Raw genomic sequence first — 23,609 nt, 5'->3', positions numbered from 1 at the left:
ACAGGTAAAAAGGGTTGCAAAAAGGGAAGCGGGTCTATTACATAGCCAAAGCATGAGACCGCACAACTTGGTACCTGCTCAGGGGTCAGACATGTGCCTATGTCAGGAGAGAAGCACATCTACAGATGACAAAGCACAACTCTCAGCACAGCTGGTGAATTAAAAGAACTCAGCAGGGCACATAAACACCATTTAAGGGAGAGAAAAGTCTCTCAGGCTAAAAGTGTTACACCTCTTGATCATCAAATGTCAAAAAGTCTCTGGCACAGCCCCACCTCCTGGTACCACAGAGCCTGGCGTACGTTAAACTCGTTTGCTGTTTCTAACAGACCTCAGGCTGGCCAATGCCATATCCAAACAGGGTGGACTCCAGGACTGACCACATAAATAGGGATAGCACAGGATAGCAGCCACCTGGAGTACACTGTTAATATAACAGATCAGTCACATCTAATACTTATGCTTTTAATATTTACCAAAGTTCAGGGGATATATATAGCCACGCTACCATCAACAGGGACTGCCCTCACCTAAACCATTAATTGCAGACAATCAATGCTAAAAGTTGCTCTGTCAGGTACAAATGAATGTGCCAGCGGGTGGTGAAGTTACTGTGCCAGCTCTATATGCAGCGCTGAAACAAGTTGCCACATGCACCCTCTTCATGGGCATCACAGGCTGCCACCACAGATCACTCATCACTTTGTTACCTTTACTGCCCAAACATGACTGGTCTGGACTGGGGTGAGGCTGTTGAGAGAGTTACAAAGGAAAGACGCTGCACACACCTGGTATTGCACAATACTTCCAGGTCTGTGCTTCCAGGAAGAAATTTTACAAGAAAATAATAACCCTGAAGCCTCAAAGAAACACCTTATTTCAGAAAAATTAAGTACACTTTAGGCACAAGTGAAAAGCAACTACTATAACCCTCAGAGAGCACCTGTGTTCTCTATGGAGGAAGGGAGACAAAAAGATGGGCTGGTGAGCCCAAAAGCAGGTCTAGATACAGGCAGTTTTCAGAAGGTGGAAGTAAGCATGATTGCAACAGTTTGAAAGGGAAATAACCATCATTTTAAATGTAAGGGAAAGAATAGTATGAATCTTTGAGGAGGACCAATCTTCAGGAAGATCAGGCACTATGGAGATAGAAAAGACAATTAAAGGTAGCAGTGAGGAAGGAATACCTGGTCTGGAGGGAAATGGGGTGACAGAGTGGGATGTACAGCACAAAGATCCCTGCACAGAGATTGATTCAAACTCCAGCAAGCACGGTCGCAGGGCAGAGGATCCATGAAGGATGCTGCAAAGTAGCCCTGTTGAATGCCTGAGATGGCCCCACTGGGGTGGCCTGCACAAAGAAGTGCAGCTGCCTGTGACGTGAATACCACTCACAGAATTACTCACTAGTAACTGCCATGCTCTGGGCAGTCTTGTACATGTGCCCTTCACCTCTTGGTCCTTCATCTTGCTGAGCTGCTGCAGCCAAGAACATAAGCTATGCCCTTCCCTCCCCATCTAAGCACAGGCCACATTGGAACACAAGGCACAGGAGCACCCTTTGGGCTGCAAAGAGCATCCAGGAAACGGGGTCCCAGGCCTGAGGTCTGAGTGCACCCCCAGGGTGAACAGGCAGAAAGACAATCACTTGAAGCAGAAAACAACTGAGTTATCACTTGTCACATCACTAAAAAAATCACTAAGGTGATGTATAAAACTTAGACATGCACTGATTTCTCTTCTAATCATTTCTTGACTTTTGTAACTAACTGAGCCCCCGACTTCTTCCCTGCTCCCGTGGCACTAAAGCTTAGAGAAGACATTTCAGAAAACAAATGCTGGACATGCAAAAGCCCACAGACATGGAAAACAACCCCAACCACCCCAGATAAACTGGGGAGGAGTAAGGGTACCTAGCAGGATGCTTGCTGGCTCCCCCAGTCTCAGGTGCTGATTGCCATCTTTCTTCTGTCTGCTCAGGCTGTAAGTTCTTTGCAGCAAGGGCATCTACTTGCACGTTCGTGCATGCCCTGAGCCCGAGCAGGTATTGGGCAAGCCACAGATAAGGGAACAAAAACCAGACCAGTACTCCAAAAGGAGAAGATGGCTGCTCAGATCCAATACAGGGGGGCAGAGAACCTCAGTAGCATCAGGATTTCATTTTGGAGAGCTGGATCCCTCCAGAGAAATGCTCAGCACAGCCTCAGCACAAAAAGATGCCAGCTACTAGCAACTCTAGCCCTGGAGTTTGCACACAGATCTGAAGAGCAAATATAAAAGCTTTACTTCCAGGCAGGAAATCCCTTTTACCACACCTTTCTGATTTACACCGACGCTTGATACACACCACATGTGTCCCCTCCTTCCCTCACCCACATTTGCAATGGTTCTGTTCCATATTTAAGTGATGAAAAGTTAAGACCTGTGGTTACAGCTTCTATGAGAAGCTTCATTTTGAAGGGCTGCTACATTTCAACTTTATTGCTACAAGGAAAACTGGAAAAAACACCAAAAGCTTTCAGTCCTTCCCTACCATGAAAGCTGTTGTGAAGACATTTAATAAGTTTGTCTCCTGCAAGCTGTTGAAATATTGGAAGTGGGAAAATTTATTCCTACAAATGTTTTGTATGAGTCCCATCCACGATTTTATGCACTACACTTAATTCCTTCTGTCTGAGGTGGCTGCGGCAGGTTTGGTCAGCGTTTTCTCCTGAAGTGCATCTCAGCAGGCAAAGTTTACAGCAAACCTGCCGCCTGAGATTTGTTACGAGGGGAAATAAAACAAGGAATAACATCGGGATTGCTCCGGCCAAGAGACCAGGCGAAAGACAGAACACACAAACTTACCCACCTGCCTGCGGGTGGGAATAGAGGGACATTCATCTCGGTGAGATCAGAAGTTACGTGGGGGAACAGCGGGAGCGAGAGCCATCAGAAAACTGGCAAATGCATCTGCTTTTTCCATTCAGCACTGTGCTGCTGACTAGATCTCTGCGAAACTTCCTCTGTTCCACAAACCTGCCCACTGGGATCTGTCTGGCATTAATTGGCCTTCAAAATTACTTATGGAAATATCTTCAGCTGATTTTTGTAAGTCATTGAGCAAGGAAAAAAACCCCAAAGGTTTGGGTTGGTTTTGAGGATTTTTTGGGGGGTTGCTTTTTTTCTTTGGGGGGGGGGGGTTGGGGTTTGTTTGGTTGGGTTTTTTTCCTTTAAAAAAAGAAGCAAGGAAAAAATCAATAAATTCTTGCATGCGGACATGGTATTCTGCTTCTTAAAATAAACGCCTTAAGACGAAGATTTGGCCCTGACTTTCCTACGAAGTTTCTTTGTGTGAATTAAGGGCCTCAAAAGGTGAAGCTGGGGGAGGACGGTAGATGTGCGGAAAGCCGTGGGTCAAGCAGCGACTTCGGAAAGACCTACGGCGGCAGCGGGGTCCGGAGGGGGAGTGATCAGGGTCCGTAAGAAGCCCCGGGACTGCGGCGGGAGGAGAAACACGGAACGACGCCGAGGTCCTTGAGGAAAAGCAGGGCTCCCCTCGGGAAGGCTGAGAGGTGAGCGCACAGGCATCCCGGAACTGCAGTGCCCGGTCCCCGGCAGGAGCGGCGAAGCCGCTCTGCAGACGGCAATGCCAGCCCAAGGCTCGAGAGCCAAGCAAGAGGCAGAGCGGTGGGGGAACACGAAAAGCCCCTCTCCCCGGTGCCGGCCTTTTGTTCCCGGGGCCGGCATCCACCGGATGCACCGGTAACGAGTGATCTGGCTCCGCCGAGCTCTCCTGCTCGCCCCGCTCGGGAAGAAAAGAGTACGCGAGACGTTCCCCTGCCCGGTGCCCGGCGGCGGCGCTGCTCGGTTGCTGCGCGGCTCCGCCTGGGCACAGGGAGAGCGGGGCAGGCGGAGCGGGACCGCCCGGCGCCCGCAAACCCCCACTGCTGCTCCCGCCCCCCGACCCGAACCCGGAGCTCACCGTCCTCGTAGTTCTTGAGGTAGTAGTCGGGGCCGGGCCCGCCGCGGCTCTTGGCCGGGTTCTTCACGTTGTGGAACTGCAGAAAGTCCGTCCTCTTGCCCGCGAAGCGTAGGAAGGCGGGGGCCAGGCCCCGCGCCAGGGTCACCAGCCGCCGGGAGCTGGGGAGAGGAGAGACCGGGCTGAGCCTCCCTGCCTCGGTCCCGCGGACGACCGGCGGCCACGGGGTTTAGGGGACCATCCGTTATCCTGCAGGGCCCTGCTGCCCGGTGCGCTGCGGGTACCACGGCGGCGGAGTCCAGCTGTGGGGCTTTGCGCCGGCCGAGCGGCGCGGCCCGGGACCGGGGAGCCGCCCCAACCGCCGGTGGTGTCCCGAGGCCGGCGGGACCCGGCTGATAACCCCCTCCCCGCCCGCCCGCGGCGTCCCCCGGACAAGTGCAGCAGCGTCCCGGAGGCAGAAGCGCTTCACCTCCCCGCACAGCCCTGCTGCACCACACGGGAACACGGGACCGTGCCGCGGGCCGAGCCGCCGCGGAGGGGAGGGGAGCGGAGCGGAGCGGAGTGAAGCGGAGAGGGGAGGAAAGGAAAGTGGAAGCCGGCCCGGCTCCGCTTCGCCCGCTCCTTCCCCGGGGGCTGCTGCAGCCGAGGAGACCCTCGGAACGGGCGTGCGGTGGATACCCGCTCTCCCTTCCCGACTTACCCAGCAGGGAGAGGGCTTTCTGGCCGTCCCAGCGCCTCCAGGCCGCGGCCGCTCCGCACCGCCGGTGGAGCCCAGCGCAGCTGCAGCCCGACTCTGCCCCCCTCGCAGGGCTGGAAGTCCGGGGAGCGGAGGGCTCTGAAGACCTGGCCGACACCCCGCTTTCCGGCCGTCGGGACCCGGGAAAGGCTCAGCTCGGCTCGGCAGGCGGCCCCGTTCCTGCTGCTGCTTTTTGATTTGTTTTTTAGTTATTTTTTTTTCCCTGTGCTGCCTCGGCCCCGTGTTGTGCTTTAATTATTTTATTGTTCAGGGGAGCGGTTGTTGGAGTGAGGGGAGCACGACATTTTTGCAGTCATAACTGATAAGTCTCCGAAATGCTTTCTCCATTGCAAACATGTGCATCTTAATGGAAACCATGGCCTCGCTCCCTCCGTCACAACGAGCGCCGCCAGCAGCGCGGAGCCCGGCGGGGCTGGGCGGCGGGGCCGCCGGGGCGCCCCGCGGGCGGCTTGGGAAGGGCGCCGGGGGCTCCTGCCTTACCTTAAGAAATCGAGCCAGCCATCATGAATGATGGAGGGGTCCAGCTGCAGGGAGAGGAAATTCTCACTGATTATCCTGACAGGGCTCTTGGTGTTGACATCAAGGAGAATGAGAGTCCTTCCCTTCACACCTGGAGGTTTCTCCACTGGCAGCGCTCTCCTGTCCCCGGCCTGGGAGGACAGCGAGAAGGTGGCCATGAGAGCCAGCCCAGGTGCCATCAGGGCTAAGAGCCCGGGGGGACAGGAGCTGGGATAGGGCATGCCGGAGAGCAGGAAACCCCTAATTAGCTCGCTGTCTGCAGGGGCTCGCTGGTGGCTAATTGTCCTTATCTAAAGTGTGGGGAGCTCTGCCTTTTTTTGCAATGTTTTGGTGCTGGTGGAGGGGAACTCACGCCCCTGACCAGCCTTTCTCGCAGCCGGTGCCAAGACTCCATGCAGCCAGCACCGCCCCTTTAAGAGATGCAGGCTCCAGACATTTTTAACTTTTTGAAGGTAAGGGGAGGCTCCTGGTTTAACCCCCTCGGCTCGGGGCCCGCCGCAGCCCCGAGCTTTCGCTTTGCGCCAGCTCTGCAGCCCATCGGCGGCCGCCTTCCGGGACCGGAGTTCTCGGACAGCGCAAAACCGAGCCGTAGCCGGGACACCGAGGAGCTCGGGACCGGAGCACGGCGGCGGCCCAGCACGGCCCCAGCTTGACCGGTAAGGCAGCGCGGGCGGCCCTGGCTATGAGAAAGCGAGGTTAATCACCCCCAAAAAGCCCGCGATACCCAAGGGGGAGAGCTCAGCCCCGACCGAGCCGGGACCCGCCGTGCCGGGTGGGGGCTCCGGGACTGAGCCCTGACGGTTCCGCGGGACCCGACGGGAGCAGCGGGGCTGGGGGTCGCCGGCAGCCTGAAGCCCGGTCCCGGCACACGCGGCTGGCCCCGCCCAAAGACACCGGCTCGGCCGGACCGCTCACGAAGATCCGTCGAGGACCGAGACCCGGGGAATCTGGCCACCCGCAGCCCTCTCCCTTCGGATGCGGGGCCCAGCGGTGCCTGACCCGTGGTAGGGAAGGGAGAGGAGCGGCGGTAGCAGCACCCGTTATGTAAATGCCCTCATCGGTGGTGCAAAGGACACTACCTTTCGGTTCGATAGAACCGACGATGTAGCCCGCGCCAGGGCCAGCTCGTGGCCGCTGCCTGCGGGACGGCCCGGGCCCGGTGTGCTGCAGAAGTGAAACCGGCCACGGTTCTCGGTGCTGGGAGCAGGCTGGTGACACCAGGCCCGGCATCAGTGGCCGCTGCCGAGCATCCCGGGAGGGATGGCCTACCTCAAGGAATCTACACGGGAACAAGGCATCTTGCCCCACCAACAGCCGGTTTCCGGGCAAGCGCCGCGTCCCGCACACCGGTAGCCGGTGGGCTCAGGGACATGTAACGTGCCATACCTGAACCCTCCGCTTCTGCCGCTGCCCTTGCCCACCCCAGTTCCACCTTCACCCAGACCAAGCAGCACGCAGGGCTCAGGTGTCGCTGCCTTGCCCGGCGACGGAGGGCTGGAGGTGGCTGCACTGAGCCGGGCCCTGTGCGGCCCTTCGGGCCCCGCAGCCCCGGGGATGGGGCTCCAGCAGCACCATCTGCCGGTGAGGGGCCCGGCGCAGCGGGGACAGGCACCCACCTGCGGGCTCGCCAGCGCCGGGGTCGGGAAATGCCGGGGCAGCGGCGAGTGGTGGGGCTGCGGGACAGAGGCACAAGTAGCGCCCGGAGCCGCATGGAAGAGCGGAGCAGACGACAGGGCCCCGCCAGCCGCCCTAGGGGAGCCTGTCCGGGCTCAGGTACGAGCGGCGAGCTCCGCAGGCAGGGCCAGGGGCACTCCCGGCGCACCGGCAGCCTGTTGTCCCGGCAGGGCTCCCCGCGGCTGGGACCCCCATCCCGCTCTTCCCAGTGCCCGGGCGGAGCCACCTGCGCTCTTCGTCCTTCGCAGCCGGGGTCCCGGAGGCGGAGGGAGAGGACCCGGTGTGTCCCACGGCGGCAGGTCCCGGAGCTCGGTACGCTCGCCTGATCCCCGCACAAAGTGGAGAAGCTTGGGCCTGGATCCTGGGGAAGTCGGCAGTGAGCGTCGTCTCCCGTGGACATCTCCTTTCCCCTCGTTTCTGCCCCACAAAACGCTTCAAGCCTATCTCTCCAGGGGTAACCCCGCTGCCAGACTCGGGCTACCCAAGCAGGGGTTGCGGGGAACCGGAGTCACTGTGCAGTTAATAGCAACGGGACTGGGGGAGGATGAAACATACGTTTGTCTCTGCTGGGGTGAGCAGGGAGAGCACAAACCAGGATTTGCCGTGAAACCCATCCCGGTAAGAAGGAGATAGATGGGAGCTGGGCTCAAAACGCGCCTCGCTGCCAGGCGCAGCTCAGGCTGACGAAAAGCAGTAAAGGGACGCCCGGAGCAGCGGGGCTTTGAGCGCTAGCAGAAATAAGAGGATCCGGGGGAAAGGGCTGTGCAATTTCAGCTGTGCAAAGCCCTGGCATCCCGGGACAGGAAGAAGGCAATTTAAGCCTGGAGACTTGTATTCGGCTGCAAATGTTTCAGCCGCAGTTTGCAATGGCGCTTAGAACTGACCCAGGACCCGAAGCCTCAGCTTCGGAAGCTGCTCAGGTTTTTGGGTCACCTCCAAACACGGGACATGAGTTTCTGAATCATGGTGTTATTTTATGATTGTTTCCCCCCGCATTATCAGATGTCAGCAAGGCTTCAGGGGCATTTGTTTCTCAAATCAGAGCTGTGGTTACAGGCCAACATTTTGTGCCGCGTCTCCTGCTAAGGATGCCTCTATTTTAAAACGAAACTCTAGCGGGTTAGGTAGAAAAAGACAAGAAAGGAAACAAATTGTCCCATTTAACCTCCTTTACACATGTATTTTCCCCTTACAAACAAACTTCTTTGGAAATGTGTTTATTCTGAAACGTTCCTTATAATTAGTCTCTGCTTCGAACGCAAACTCCGGATGCAGCGAAGTCACTTATCTGCGGAGACATCACCAACAACATAAAACAGCAGGGAAAGGAGCAAAAAGTCTCCCAGCTGCCGGGGTCAGCTTCCAGATTCTGGGAAGAAGGCGCTAAAGAACATATTCCCTTACCTGTCTCAGCTTTCCAGACCAACAGCTGGAGTCTGCCTCGATCCGGTGGCCTCGGAAAAGCGATTGCACCCCTTTTCGCATCTCGCCACAGCAAGGGCAAGGCGAACCTAACAAATTCACCGGTTTGGGGGTTTGGTTTTAAAATAAATGGTAGGTTTGCTATAGAAGCCCTTTAAACTCTAATACTTTGGTTATTATTTCTGAGCGGTGGGGCAGTAAGGGAGGTGCGGGAGCCCCGAGAATTACCGGCACCGCTCGGGGCTGGTCCAGGAACCTGCAAGGAGGGGGCACAGCTCACCTCCTTCACAGCAATGCAAACCAGATAGGAGGCATCTCGATTTACACCAGCTGCGACCTTGCTCGCCGTGCGCGGGGCGGTGAAGCGCTGGTCCTTTCTTATATTACGATAATTAGTTTAGAAAGCCTGACTCACATAAAAGCTATCTATAAAGATTTACTCGCGGTTTTGTCGATTTGGAAATACGTTTCTCCTTTTTCCATCTACTCTAAACCTGATGGTTTTAATCTCCAAAACAGTCATTGGAAAGAAAAAAAAAAAACCCAAAAAAACCCAAAAAAACAAACCGGGGGAGGAGAAGCATTTCTATAAAGAGTTTAACCAAAGCACATTAAATATTTTCCCAACATCACCAAATAAACAACAATCCTCCAGCTCCCTATAAACTATTTAAAGCATGTCATATCATCTCTTCTGCTCTTGCCAATGAACTTTCCTTTTAATTTATAAGCAGATTAGAGCAGGGGCCTGTCTTTTTGTGTATATTTGCAAAACGTTTGGCACCCTTTCAGTCAGTTGGAGTTCACAAACACTTAAAACTGCATTTAACTTCGTTATTATAGGTAGTTCGCCTTTTCCTTGCTTTTGTAGAGCTACTGCCTGTGAAAGTGCTTGTTGTAAATCGTCTGAGCAGTTGTTGAAGGGTTTCAGTACATGAAACCTCTTTGGACGGCAGGGCTGACTGGGGCGGAGGGGGGGGGGGAAGGCAGAGGGTGGGGAAGAGAGAGAGAAATAAAAGCACAACGGAAATTTAAACCGAGATCTCAGGCTGTACAAATCGGCCTGAAAGAAAATGGGGGAAATCTCCTTAGGACGAACATTTTTAGTTCACTAGAAAATAAACTTCTGCTCCTAAATGATGAAAGTTATTATCATCAGAGGATGTGCTGTACCAAACAAACCTCCATTAGGCTGGGAAGGATAAAACAGGCTAGACAGCCTTTAAAAAAAAACAATCATCATGTCTTTGATTCCCAAGATATCAACCATGTCTGTTTCTGTAGTGCTGTCAAGTAAACCTGAGTTATGGATGCTCTAAAAGAAGCCAGCAAGGAGAAAATTCAGCAAGTGACAATTAAGAGCGTTATCTAGAGATACTTTACCAAAATACACTTTCTTTTCAGACTCTTAAGTTCTTGCCCTGTACCATGGCATGACAATTTCTGAGAAGAAGAGCAAGCCCAGGGAATGTGGTAAATCTGTGGTCATCACACCACTCCATTGCATGACAGATTCCTTTTATTGAGGCTTTTTCTCTTTCTGCACTGCACTGCCCATCATCTTCACAAGAGCCTTAATGTCTGGAATGCAACCTTCTAAAACTGCCAGTGTCAAGCTGGGTGCTGCACAGTCTGAACTCCACTGCTGAAACCATTTTCTAGCACATTTATGTATCACATCTAACCTGAACAAGCAGGCAGAGGAGTTACTCAGTTTAATATACTATTGGTGCATTGCTGTTTAATGGAGATGACCTGGGAAGTTCTGTAACAAGCAAATACATCTGGGCTGAGAGGACTGGCTGGCTGGGGAGCTCAGTGACAGCAGGAGGAAAGCAAGCCTACTGAGAGCGCTTCCTTCATCTGTATGAGCAAAAAGCAAGGCATCAATCAAAACTAACTGCCTGGTCAGAAAAAACACAGTTGGCAGTGCTCTTTGCCTTTTCGCCAGCATGAAACAAACACAAACTGGTATTTCCAAGTCTAGCCATAGGAAAATAGAGCACAGTGCTGCCAGGCTTTCCTTTGAGAGTCATTCTGTACTCGCTAGCTGCCTGATTAAGAAAACTATAGAAAAAGGTGACATGGACAAAAAGAAGGCACTGGTCTCATAAAGGTTGTGGGTGTGGGCTCTCCCTAGCTGGCACACCAGGGGAAGCCACATGAGAAACTGGGGGGTGAAGGTGTGCTAAAGCTAACGGCAGCTGCTGGTTCATGATCTCTTTTCTTTTTTTTCCTTTTTTTTTTCTTTTTTTTGTAACTTAATTTCCATCCCTGTGAGCAGTTAGACACCATGTACTCTGCTGGAATAAACTGCATGTTTTGTTTTCCTCAATCCTGGTCTCAAATATACTCGGACTAGCACAGGGTACCCTAATCCCGGAGGTTCGTCTATAGAGAGAGACAGGGAGTTCCCCAAGTGTCTATCTCCCAAAAGATGTTTTGAGGTTCTTGAAAAACTAAGATGCACAATTTCCATCAAGGTGTGGGAACTGCTCCAGAGGCTGGTCAAACCGGGTGCCGTCCCAGCAAGCAGAAGTCCCCTTTGCCCACTGCCTCTTCAGCAAGCAGAAAAACATCCACATAGTGACTGAGGATACCTCTGTGTATGACAACACCCTTTGACAGAGAATGCCCTTTGGATTTCCAAACTTCTCTGTAGTCATCAATGGCTGGGTCTGATTTAGCTGTTGTCATTTGTACCTTGAGTAGAAGCAAGTCAGGGGAACAACACACCAGTGAGAACCAGAGCTCTGCAGATCTCCAAAGACCACAAGAGCCTCAGACACACTTCCCCCAAACTAAGCCCAGCCCTGAGGAGCAGAGAAATGTGTAGAATTACCATCGTTTCACATCATCACGTGAAAAGGAAAGAGAAGTGAATATGCCAATTTTGCAAGCCTGAGAATGAATGTGAACAAGTATCTGTCCCACCATCTGGGAGGAGATGATAGAGGTGAAGGAAGAGGGAATACAGGGGGGATGGTAAAAGTTCAGAGACCTATTTTTCTGGAGGGATGCTTCACATTCCAGCAGCAAAACTGAAGGAAGTGGACATGAGGAGTAGATCAGAGAGGGGAAATAGGAAGATGGATGAAGTGCAAGGCTGGAGGAGCAAACGAGTCAATTACAAAAAAGAGGAAGGGACTGTGTGCAGAAACCAACGAGGAGATGGAGCTCAGGGGACGAAAGAGCAGCCAAAATGTTCTCAAGGCAGAGATGTTGCTGGGGTGAGAGAGACAGGAAAAAACGGAATTTCAGGTAATGATAAAATTGTAAACCTCTGTCCTCTCTATTTGATTATGGCACCTCTGTCACCAACTTTGCCAGGACAACTGAGGATGGCCCTGCTATAGACAGCAGGAGAAATCAACTATGTCAAAGCTGCAAGCCATTGGTTTTTGTAGAGGAATCAGAAGCAACACATGAAACTCAGATAGAGAGAAAGAGGAGGAAGTGCTGAGAACTGTGGGTCATGCCTGACAACTGGAGAGACAGACGGAGAAACAAAGTGAAATGCCAGCAGTGTAGAAGCAGTGAATGCCCAGAAGGAACCCAGGAGATGAGGAGGGCCGGAAATGAGCACCGCTGGACATTGGTGAAAGGACGAGAGGCCGGCAGTGACATCACTAGGATGTACTAATGGAGGGAAGGTGAAACAGGGTGAAGCTGGATAGACCATAAACCAATTCTCTGCTTCTATTGCCCCAAGAAAGCTCTCAAATAAATCCAGAAAAACTTTCTGCATAAATTCCAAGAGCAACAGTTAAGTTCCTGAGCTCTTTAAGGTGGTGATGGAGAGACAAATGTCTGCAAGCATCACTTGTAAGGTTGAAATCATGCAAACACATGGTCTGCCTGCAGCTTTACACAAATCTGACATAAACCCTATCCCTCCTACCGACAATGAGCAAGCAAATAGTTCCTTCTCCTGTCTTGAGTTTAATGGGGCAGAAGAAAAATGTTGCACGATGGCAGAGAGCACTGAGAGAAGCATTTCCACAGTTCTTACAGCAACACAGCTTCACCTCAGTGCTGCTTCAGTGCTTGAATACCTGCAGAAGTGATGGGGAAGGTGCAAGGTCCATAGCCCAGGCGCAGTAGTTTATTGCCCAGAAACAACTGCAGGGAAGGAGTGTATTTTCATATGGCAAACATCTCCTTTGTCCTTTCTACCACTGTCTGTGTGTTGCCTCGTTTCTTCTGCCTCCACAGTTTCCCTTCTGTTAGCCCTTTTTAGCAACGTGGAGAAGCTATAAATAAAGCTATATAAGCAATGTAATAGGCATGCAATTGCATGTCTCTTTTCTTTGAAAAAACGATGCTTTATTTCCTGTACAATGGAAACTACAGTTTGATGTTACAGCTATTGGATTTTGACTGAATGCAGAAATTTGACTTAAACAACGACATTTTCTCCCGTATTTAGTATTACCATATGTCACTGATTATATATTTAAGTTGCAGAAATGAATTAAATTTCATGGCTTCCTCAAGTTAGATTCTCTTGGAGTGGACTGTCTTTTCTTATTAACCAAAATGCTTGGGAAACAGTTTAAATCAAACAGAGTTTTGGTATAATTTCAGGAGAAAACTGGTTATCGCAACCTGAGTGCTTAACGTGCCATCATCCAGAAGGCTGCGTAAACCTTTGCAAACGTGCAGCAACCCTGGCCAGCACAAAGAGGTTAACTGAGCACCACAGGCTCAGAGATGGAAAAAAATTAAAAGACACGATGCATTGTTTGGAGCTCATTGGCCTGGGGTCTTATTCCTTCTGCCTCAGAAGTTATCATGTATCCCACATCTCGCTGCTTGCTTCACTTACGTGGGGGAAAGTATCCTCTCTCAGCTGGCTACAGAGCACTAGCGGCAATCACATTGCACGTACGTTCTGGGAGAAGCCAGCCTTGTGCTTGCTTGATTTCTTCCTGTTTTCTGGGAAAATAAAAAAATAAATTAAAATCCACATTTTCTTTCCTCCTTCTGTTTCCCATCATGATTTGGATTGCTAACATTTCTATCCCCACTAGCAGTCCCGTGGTGGCTCCTGGCCCTTTTCTATAGGACCAGCAGACAGCAGAACCCCCGGGCTCCCATCAACCACAAAGGAAGCGAGCTGCAACCTGCAGCCTCTGGGACTCTGACTTCAGGCCTTGAAGTCAAAGTGATGTGAGGGACTTTACGACATTTCCTGTGTCCAAGCTTCCCTCCTCCTCTACGTCCTGCCTGGACCCACACAGTCAGGGCTGGAGGAGGACAGCCATCATCAGAGATGTCACCACCAGCAGGGGTTGTGGACGTTGCAGGTTGTGACACAGAAGCTGCAGAGGAAGCTCAGTGGTGGCAAGTATGGTGTAAAGCAGAGTCTGAGCAGTTCTGGTGAGTGGGAGGTGGGTTGTTATTTCTAATTGAAGAACAATGTCATAAGGGGAGAACCGGTGAAAAAAGACAGATGTTTCAGCATAAGAAGAAAACAAGGGCAGCTTGCTGAAGGACTCACCAGGCAGGATACAGCCAGTATGGGCCTCAGCAAGAGCCTTGCAAATTCACATCATACTTTGCCAAAGACTCAATCAATTGAGCATGTGCTAAAGCTTAGTTTGTTTTGTCTTATTTGGAGCTTTGGAAGATTTTTCCTATCTTGACTCATTGAACACACTCCAGCCACACACCTGCAACTTCTGGAGTGCATCCTCTCAGCAAGAGGCTGGCTAGCACATCGTCACTTATGCAGGGCAAATCCTACTGAAAGCACATCGGACCACAGCTTTCGCACCAGTTTACTTTTACATATAGCACATGTAAGCTAACATCTGGCAAGAACACAACTATGTCCTGATCAAGACGGAGCTCATTGCAACAGATGGTGTGTAATACTGTAGGACCAAGGTAGCTCCATCCTAGACTAGGTGTTATTCTTCTGCGCTTTTACATCCTCTGGCCATACCTTTTTGAGAGCAGAGCTGTTGTTACTGAGGTTTTGCACTCCCATCGAGATCATAAGCCACACTCAACCTACAGGTCACTGCCTAGTCCTAACACCCAGGTTATTTTGCTCCCATTGAGGCATCTCAGTACATGAAGCAGGATTCTGGCACGACTGTTTCACCGTATGTGAGTATAACAAGGTTAGTAACACTCTGAACCAGATAATGCCTCCAAGCACACAGTAGCTTTGCCAGCACACACACGAGCACCACCGGTAGTTACCAGTCTAACAAATAACATCTGGTGTCCATTTGGGGGTAAAGGATAGAAAAGCCAGCAAAGAGCAGCCTCCAGTGCCACCTCGAATTTCATCTTAAAGGGAAAAGTGTTCAGAAGAGAAAATCCAGCATCGAAAGGAATATTGCTGTGACTCTTGGAAGATACAAGATGTGACCAACAGTCTCTGCAGCTTTAGACAGTTATTGTCCGAGATTGTTTTGCCAGAGGTTTATTTTGCCAGTAGAAGTACGGAGAGAGATTGCCACCTTGTGGTTCCTCCTCCTGCAGTGCCATGGTGTGGTTTTGAATTGTACTAGACTAGACCAGTGGTTCCCAAACTGCTCTCCGAGGGATTCTGGTGACAAGGGTACTATGGACAGGAATACTTTCCAAGTACTTACTTAACTAAAAAAAAAGCAAGCCTGTAATTCACAGTCCCAATTCCTGTACTGAAAAACTTACCAACAGAAACTATTTCAGGCATCTAACCTACAAGTTAATAATGACGAGTAACGACTGGCAGGGGTAAACAGCTTCCAAATGCTGTGTGATTCACAAAAAACAGATTCTCTTTACAGTGTTTTCAGCATCAAGAAATCTCTGGGAAATCCATTGCTGATGACAGCCTCCAGTTTCTCAAATTTGGGATGGTCTCAAACAGTAGTTCCCATAGGGCCCTAATGAGGAAGCAGCAGCCATGTGCTTGTCCCCACCACCTGCAGAGAGGAAGGCAGAAGCAGATGGATCTTGTCCCTAGTCACTCCGGGTACCACTTAAGGCAGTTTGTGAGATGTAATCTTGGGACAGTCTAAGTTGGAGTGAGGTCTACAAAAGGAGGTGGTCAGCTGGCTCCTCTGTATGTTATACCCTGGTAGAGCAGCAGGCAGAGTTCCCCCATTGGAGCTTAGGAGTAGTTTGGAAGGGAAAGATCAGGAAGAGCGTGTGAAGCAGCACACAGCTCCTGCTAAATGCCAGGGAATTAATGGAATTTGGAAGAAAGTTACCTGCCTCTCCCAGGAGGGGGAAGAGCCTCTCCTAAAGCGGCAAGGAGCACCGATCTCCCTGGCAGCAATTCGTGCCTATCTGCCTGCTGACATACTGACACAGAAAGTGGCCCATTTTCATGGGTGCACTAATGAGTGAATAACGAGGATTTTCGGAGCACTTCCGTTTCCTCCATGGCATTTTCTGACCGGCTTCCTGCTTTGACACCAGTGAGCCTGTAAGCAGCCAACTCTTTTCCAGTGCCCCAGCCTCGTTTCGAGATTCTTGCGGATGTTGGTCCAGGGAAGACTCAAAAGTTCCAGAGTCTCTGAAGCGCCTTCTTCAGCACATCATACTCCTGAAGCCGTTTGGGTATCACATTCGTCATGAGGTCTAGACTGGAGAATAGCTGCTAGGCACCGCGTGCTGCATTTGTTTCCTAGCAAGACTGCAAAGCTAACGACTACCCGCCCTCCCATATAAATAAATAAATAATTAATTAAAATCGCTCCCTCGGGAAGAAGGGAGCTGAATTTGAACGGAAGAGCAGAAGAGCCGGGCCTCAGCTGATAACAGAGGGAGGCTGACGGCAAATCCCTGCTCCACAGAGGGTGGGAGCGGCGCCCAGGCTGCCCCTACAGCCCTGCACCGGATGTGGGGTGCGCGCTGGATGCCGCCCGCCGCGGGGATGCTCCCGCACCATCCCCCCAGCAGCCCCGCTCCGCCGGCTCCTCCCGCCGCGGGCCGGCTCCCGGTTGCACGTGGCGCGGCGGTTGCCCGCCCCCCGGCCCACGTGTGCCGCCGCGCCGTGCCGTGCGGTGCCGGCTCCCCGCTGCAGTCCCGGGGCGGCGAGCGGGCGCTGCGGTGCCGGTGCAGCGGCATGGCGGCGGGCCCGGGGCGCAGCGGCGGCGGCGGCTGGGGCCGGAGCAGGGGTGCCGTGCTGCTGCTCTTCTTCTCGCTGTCTCCGCGGCCGCCGGCCGGAGCCGCCTGGCTGCTGGGGCTGCGGCCCGAGGACACGGCTCCGGGCCGGGTGTCCCTAGAAGGCGGAGCGGTGCAGGCGGCGGAGGGGAGCCGCTTCCTCCTGCGCCTCTACTTCCAGCCGCCGCCCGAGGGCAACGGCAGCCGCGGGCCGGCGGAGGAGCGGGAGCCACGGCTAGTCTTCATCGAGGAGGCGGCTCCGGCGGCGGCGGCGGGGGGCAAGACGGCGCGGGGCCCGGCGGAGCGGTGCCGGGAGCGCAGCGCCTGGGCCTCGGACGTGGAGGTGGTGGGGCCGCTGCGCTCGGGCGGGGCGGCGGGCTCGGCGCTGGCCGAGGTGCGGGTGCGGGAGCCGCGCAAGGGCGAGGCGGCGGCGGCGCCGGGCGGGCGGCTCTTCTCGCTGTGCGCCTGGGACGGGCGGGCCTGGGCGCACCACGGCGCGGCGGGCGGCTTCCTGCTGCGGGTCCGGCCCGCGTCCCCGGCGCTGGGAGCCTGGCTGCTGCCGCTGCCTGAGGCGGGGTGGCTGCGGGCGCTGGGCGCCCTGCTGCTGCTGGGGCTGTCGGCGCTGTTCAGCGGGCTGCGCCTCTCGCTGCTCTCGCTGGACCCGCTGGAGCTCCGCGTCCTGCGCAATAGCGGCTCTGCCGCCGAGCGGGAGCAGGCGCGGCGGGTGCAGGCTGTGCGCGGCGGCGGCGGCACTTACCTGCTGTGCACGCTGCTGCTGGGGCAGGCCGGGGCCAACGCGGCCCTGGCAGGCTGGCTCTGCGCATCGCTGCCAGGCGGCGGAGCGGCAGCGGCGGCCGCGGGGCAGCGCGGAGCTCCCTGGCTGCCGGTGCTGCTGTGCACCGCCGCCGTCTTCCTGGGCGGCGAGGTTCTGCCCTACTCCGTCTGCTCGCGGCACGGGCTGGCCATCGCCTCCCGCACCTTGTGCCTCACCCGGCTGCTGATGCTGGCCGCCTTCCCCCTCTGCTACCCGCTCAGCCGGCTGCTGGACTGGGCTCTGCGGCAGGAGCTCAGCGTCTTCTCCACGAGGGAGCGTCTGCTGGAGACGTTGCGCGCCGCTGGCCCCCACGGAGACCTCGTGCGGGAGGAGTTGGCCATGGTGCAGGGAGCGCTGGAGCTGCGCACCAAGGTGGTGGAGGATGTGCTGACGCCGCTGGCCGACTGCTTCATGCTGCGTGCCGACGCCGTGCTGGACTTCGCCACTGTCTCCGAGATCCTCCGCTCCGGCTACACTCGCATCCCAGTCTATGAAGGCGACCGGCGTGATAACATCGTCGATCTGCTGTTCGTCAAGGACCTGGCCTTCGTCGACCCCGATGACTGCACCCCCCTGCAGACTGTCACCCGCTTCTACCGCCGCCCACTCCACTGTGTCTTCAACGACACGCGCCTCGACACGCTGCTTGAGGAGTTCAAGAAGGGTGAGGCCACCGGGCCACCACCTCCTGGGCTCCCCCTGCACCCCTCTGCACCCCCAATGATTCCCAGGTCAGCAGCCTCACGGCCCCCCCTGCGTGGCTGAACCCGGCAGGTACCAGGGATGCTGGGGGGAGTTGTGCCCTGCATGCGCTGGTGTGGTGGTGACCCTGGTGTCACCTGGTGGAGCAGCCTCGGGGTGGATCGGGGACCTGAAATCCTGGTCGTGCCTATGATGTTATAGAGACTGTAAGAGCCTTTGGCCTCAGAGGTTGCTGGCTTGGAAGGTGAGCATGTCCCACAGGGGTGATATCTGCGGGGTCATGGCCGCATGGGCACAGTGCCTACCTTGCACTTACTTCTACCCAGGCAGGGCAGTATTCACCACTCTGTTCTGCGCATAGGAGTTTATGGCAGGAGGTAAGATCTTGTGACTTAGCTCACATTTTCAGCCTAGCAGTGGAAAGCAGGTCTAGGGAGTGTTTCTGTGCAAGTGGTTTAAAGAAAGAAGAAAAGCCTAAGCCCATAGAAAGAGCTGCACTTTTTCTGCAGCTGTGACAGTATTCATAATTCAGCAGCTGCAGCAGCCCCAGAGATGCTGGGAGCTGTATTTCATTAACCATATCTTGAGAATACACACAGCATGTGGTTTCCCCCCCGCTGGGAATGGTGTTTTGCTGCGTGTTACTCAGTACGTCATACCGTGGTGAGTGAGTCTTTAAGAAATGGCTGCAGCGGTGACATCCTGCATTATGTAATGTGGGAAGACAGCATTCGGCTCCCGGGCTGCCTGGGGCTGCTCTGCCGCAGGCGGAGATGATCATGTGAGGAAGGCTAACCTGGTCCCTTCCAGATACAGAGAATGCCTCTCTGAGTTATCTCCCTGCAGGAAAAGGGGAGGATGGGATGTGTGCCAGAGAAGTGATCATCAGATGCATGCAGGTCAGCATCTTCTCTGGAGATGCACGACTGTCCCCACCACCTTGCAGGATCGCAGGGAGTAGGGTTGTGTGTGGTACACAATACTGCCCTCTCAGCAGGACTGGAGACTCCCAGTGGTGCAAATCAGCAAAACCCTGATTGCTCTCAGGGTTCAATCCTGATGAGCAGCAGTAGTCCCTCATTTTCCCCCTCTTCCCCCTGTGCTTCTTGTACTGTAACCAGTTGTCTCTCATCTTCCTAATTCCTTATGTGCTTTGCTATCCTTTCTTAACTGTGGCTTTCCAGATGATACTACAACACTACTGAAGTTTACCTGAGGTCTCTGCTACCTCTCCCTGGTCTAGAGAGTTCAGTGCTACCAAAGATGACTTTGGCACAGACCCCCTTGATCAGTCTCCCCTGCACTTTATCTGATCTACTTTGGTGTATTCAGCTGCTTCCCCCTCCAGAGCTGTTCTAAAGCCTGATACCCTGTGGATCAACCAACCTCTAGAAATGGATTTGTGGTTGCTTAGCTTACTGCCCTTTGCTGCTGCCCCTCTCTGCTCTGCTTGAAAATAAATGTGTTGTGTGTGTTGCTCCCTTAGCTGACAGGTATGCTAACAAGCCTTGCTTCCTGCCCTACACTTTCAAGTGCAAGTCCTTATCTCAAATGAAGATTGTCCATCCTTCTTCAGCTTTCATAGAATCATAGAACAGTTGGGGTTGGAAAGGACTTTAAGATCATCAAGTTCCAACCCCCCTGCCATGGGCAGAGACACCTCACACTAAACCATATCACCCAGTTGCTTAATTAAACTCTTGGCATTTTGCTTCAGGCTCTTTTTCCCTTACATCTCTTTGCCATAATGGCCTCCTGGGGCATTTTGCCCCTATGTAGAGCTCTGCTTAAAACTTACTTCTGCTCCCACCTCATTTCCTCTTGTTTCTAAATCTCGTGGCTGAAAAGCCTTGCTTTTGGTCTTGGTGTCTAACTCAGCATTGTGGTTAGCAGTTCCAGCTCTTCCCTGAAATGTTCTCCCCAGGGGTTACTCTTCTCTTCCAGTTCATCTTTCCCCTATTTGTAGGCATTTAGTTACTCCCAGCACCCCGTGTTTGTAGATGGACACCCCCAGCCCAGTCCTGAGCCTCTCCTAAAATCCATTTTCCCAGTTCCAAATACAGGTTCCCATGCTGGCTCCTGCACTGCGACAGATGTTTGCTCCTGGCTGCCTTCAGTCCCATCCCCTGCTCTTTCAGCCCTGCTCACTTGACTATTTAATTTCTAAAATAAAGATTTCCCATTTGTAATTAAGAATCTTGATCACCGTCTCCTTTTCTGTGTCCATTTGAATTATGGTGAAGTTATCTTGTTTGATCCAATCAAGGTTGCTTTCCATGGCCAGGTCTTCTGTGACACCTCCACTAATTAGAGAGTAGGCTGACTGCTTGTTGGTTCAGTGAGTGCTTAATGAAGGCATTCATCACTTCGCACATGCAGGGTGCCTGCAGGACAGCAAATGCTCCGTTGAGGCGATCTCCAGTATGTTTCTAGGAAATTAAAGTCTGGTAAGGATGGGCATTGAGAATCATTTCCAGGTCCCTAGGTCCCAAACAAACCTCTAGAGAAACCTTGCCAGCTTGCTTTTCCTTGTCCCATGGTTAACACAAACAGGTTTTGTATCCTTTCTTTCTTTTTGTTATTACAGTGTTTATACAAAATACCCATCACATTTTAAATCTTTCCTTCCTGAATAGCAATGTATATTTCTGATCTGTTTCACTAGTGATTAATGTTCACATTAATTAATGCCACATCCAATATGCCCAAAATGCCTTTTTTTTTTTTTTGCATAATGAACAAGTAACACAATTTCGCTGCCAGAGCTCCTTGCTACAGTACGCAAACATTTGTTCTTTCTTACTGAAAATGTCAAGTGATGATTAAATACAGCACTTTGAGACTTGCTAACACCTCCAGCAGCACATCCTGGTTTTGTCTCTCCTCCTACTTGCCAGTATCACATTATTATCCTTGTTTACATGATGCATTTCTTTTCTCTCATTGTGCTATCCTAGCTATGAAGATAATCAGCTTTTTTTCCTCTCTAGTCTTTTATAGCAGGGTTTGAAGGGAGGTTTTCCTTCATTCGTTTCTAGGTATGCTCACACCTAGTCTCATCTGGGCAAAGTTCCATCAAGATGCGTGATGTTTTCCTTGAGTTTAATCCATAGGAGGGTTGCAGATCCCCTCTCCCCCAGCACAACCCTGTGTAGATGGGATTACACTCCATGGGCCTGGGGAAGGACACTTGTGTAGCATTAGCTTGCCAAAACATTTAAATTGTGAGAAAGTAGTAGCATACGCTTCAGTAGCACCTATGGAGCTGATGCCACAATGTGGTTATAGTGCCCCAGAGCAGCTCTGAGCTCCTGGTTGACAAAACCTGGCCCCTGCCCCATCACAGCAGAACTGGTCAAAGCCTTCACATCTGCTCCTTCACAAGCCTGCAGCTGCTTGGCATTGTTCGATGTTTCTTTTAGCACTAATTCCTGGGGAAAGATAGTTAAACTGGGGGGGACTAATGGGAACTGGGAAAAACCCAGCAGAGAAGGCTGCAAACAGCAGCAGCGTGTGGGGTTGGTAGCTGTGACTCCAACCCACAGCCCCAAAGAGGAGGGCAGCTGCAAAAACTGTATTGAAACACAACATTACAGCAGAGTGAGACTGGTCCAGCTGAAGGAAGGAAATGCTTATGCTAGAAAATGGTTTTGCATTTATATTCTCATCAAAACTCAGTGGAATGAGCTCAGAAATAATGAAGCCTGAGCACCCAGTTTGCCATCTTTTCAGGCAAGCCAGACAGGGTCTTTACAGAAGGCATGCATAGTTGTGCAGCATTTACATTGAAGTGCTAAGTGGAGGGCACTACACAGAATGTATCTCCAGTTCTCTAGAAAGAAGGTGCATACCAGTACAGTCAATTTTGCCACCTGCAGCCTGAAAGATGCTGAAACTACTGAAGGAGTGAAAAAATTAGGAGACAATTTCTTGGCAGTTTGTATTGGTACATCTCAGAGTACCTGGCTTTATTCTAGGCTGTCAGGAGGAAGTGCCTAATGCAGCAGAGAAATAACTGCACCATATTTAGCAAGCTAATCAATGCAGAGGAGCAGATGAGGTCCCAGTAGGACAAACGTCACTTTGGGAATATGGAGCTAGGAGGAAAGATCTATGCATTCATTCAGTGTGAAATACTGTGGGTGATGCAGCCTGTTCCTCCTCCAACCCTAGAAGATAACCAAAGCAATGTGTGTTGCAGCTTCGGTCTTATGATACGAGTTCTCTCATGGGGAGCTCATCCTTGAGGTCCACCTCCTTGTTCTGTAGCGCCTTTGGGAAGTCATGATCTTCTCCTGTTCTTCAAGTAGTTAATGGGTTTTGTTGACTGATTTCCTGTTGGAGTATATATACAGTAGCGGCAACGTTCAGCAAGTAATTGTCCTGTCGGAGGGACAGCAGAAGTTTGCTCTTATGTTCATTTTCCTGCAGCAGGGCAGACGCTGAGGTACAGCCCAAATCAGCCTTCTGTGGTTTGGCATCTTCTAGGACTTATTCTCCAAAACCAAACTTCCTGGCTTAGCAGGAAAACAGCCTGTCCTGGGGAGGCAGCCCTGCCCTAGGGGCTGTCTGCCTTTCAGAATGCTCCACAGCCTCTGTCAGACTTCTACAAATTGAGTGTAGCTGGAGAAGGTGCTTATGCTTGCCAGAAACAGGGGTCAGTACCATTTCAGCTGCTTTTCATACTGTCCTTCTTCTGAGCCTGCAGTCATTGCAAGCACAAAGCATGGCTTGAAATGTGGATCAGCCTTCCGGAGACTTCTGCAGTTACGATGGCATTGTCTATCCCATATAGTGTACAGGTCCCCTGAAAAGCAGTTGCCAGGTTGAGTGGGTGAGGTGCCCATGCACAAAAGACGGTTTCAGTAACTCTGCCTCAAACATTGCTTTGTTTTTTGCCCCCAGACTGAGCTAAATCTTCCTGAGTGAACCCTGCTTTACCTGACCCCAGCAAGCCCAGGAGCAGGCCTGCTCTGGGAAGCCATTCAGCAAAGCAAGAGGGGAGCTGTGTCATTGCGGAGAGGTCACCCAGCCACCCATCTCCCTCTTAGGAGCTGGCAAAGGCACCTTCAGAATGAGCTGTAGGAAAGGATCAAGTGGCCTATGCTACAGACACCAATGAAAACAGTTTTGCATTGGCTCTTCAGAAGTTTTTTTAGCTTGAGAAAGCTTCAGCATCCTTGTAGGCTTCCTTAGGCTCCACATAACACGCAAGGGGACCCACCATTTGTGAGCTTGCAGGGTCATCCCCAAGAGGTCAGAACCCTGTTGTACAGCAGATGGAAGATGAGGCTCTGTGTTCCCTCTGACCTCAACCTTATCCTCCTGATCTGTTTTGTCAATGGTCGTGCATCAGCTTTTCCAAGTATTCCGTCTTTCCCACAGTTTTCCTTAGGATTAAGAAAAGCACCAAAGCTAAGTATGAGAAAGGCTTTTATACCCTGCTAAAGCCAGATGTAGGCAGATGAAGTTCTTATCTCTGAGGAAGGTCTGGATTGGATTAGATTAGAATTTACAGATTTTCATTTGCATAGCTCTGATTCCCATAGAATTGGGTGCTCCCACAGCCTTCTTCGTTATTTCCTCTCTATTTAGGTGTAAATATGGATTGTCTTTGGGTGCAACTCCTCAGGCATGTGGTTTTTCCC

The 23,609-nt window shown here is 52.3% G+C and overlaps 2 protein-coding genes and 1 long non-coding RNA gene across 8 annotated transcripts in view; 1 reads left to right on the top strand and 2 right to left on the bottom strand.

Moving 5' to 3' along the window:
* HPSE2 (heparanase 2 (inactive)) overlaps positions 1 to 5,797 on the bottom strand; it is a 106,799-nt gene extending 101,002 nt beyond the window's left edge. For both annotated transcript variants that reach the window (XM_061372418.1, XM_061372419.1), the window contains exons 1-2: positions 5,199 to 5,797; positions 3,965 to 4,122 (exon numbers count right to left, since the gene is read on the bottom strand). In XM_061372418.1, the coding sequence (XP_061228402.1) occupies positions 3,965 to 4,122; positions 5,199 to 5,458 (418 nt within the window). In that variant the 5' untranslated portion in view covers positions 5,459 to 5,797. The remainder of the gene's footprint in view (positions 1 to 3,964; positions 4,123 to 5,198) is intronic.
* A 2,191-nt stretch (positions 5,798 to 7,988) lies between these two features.
* LOC133222614 (uncharacterized) lies at positions 7,989 to 17,315 on the bottom strand. Of its 3 annotated transcripts, none has more exons than XR_009728324.1 (2): positions 17,203 to 17,315; positions 7,989 to 8,422 (listed from the first exon to the last, which is right to left on the bottom strand). It is a non-coding gene; the product is annotated as an uncharacterized LOC133222614 (long non-coding RNA). The 3 variants fall into 3 exon arrangements; XR_009728322.1 differs by lacking the exon at positions 17,203 to 17,315 and adding an exon at positions 9,717 to 10,560; XR_009728323.1 differs by lacking the exon at positions 17,203 to 17,315 and adding an exon at positions 8,614 to 8,862.
* CNNM1 (cyclin and CBS domain divalent metal cation transport mediator 1) overlaps positions 16,358 to 23,609 on the top strand; it is a 19,943-nt gene continuing 12,691 nt past the window's right edge. Inside the window, exon 1 of one of the 3 annotated variants that reach the window (XM_061372417.1) lies at positions 16,358 to 17,923. In XM_061372417.1, the coding sequence (XP_061228401.1) occupies positions 16,408 to 17,923 (1,516 nt within the window). In that variant the 5' untranslated portion in view covers positions 16,358 to 16,407. The remainder of the gene's footprint in view (positions 17,924 to 23,609) is intronic. The other 2 variants (XM_061372415.1, XM_061372416.1) reach the window with 2 other exon arrangements.

The sequence above is a fragment of the Neopsephotus bourkii genome, unplaced genomic scaffold (assembly GCF_033783945.1).
Source record: "Neopsephotus bourkii isolate Nb327-2 ecotype Australia unplaced genomic scaffold, CSIRO-AGI_Nbou_v1 NB_1615, whole genome shotgun sequence".
Lineage (NCBI taxonomy): Eukaryota > Metazoa > Chordata > Aves > Psittaciformes > Psittacidae > Neopsephotus > Neopsephotus bourkii.
Note: the sequence above shows the minus strand (reverse complement) of the source record. Positions and strands in the feature narration are given on the sequence as shown.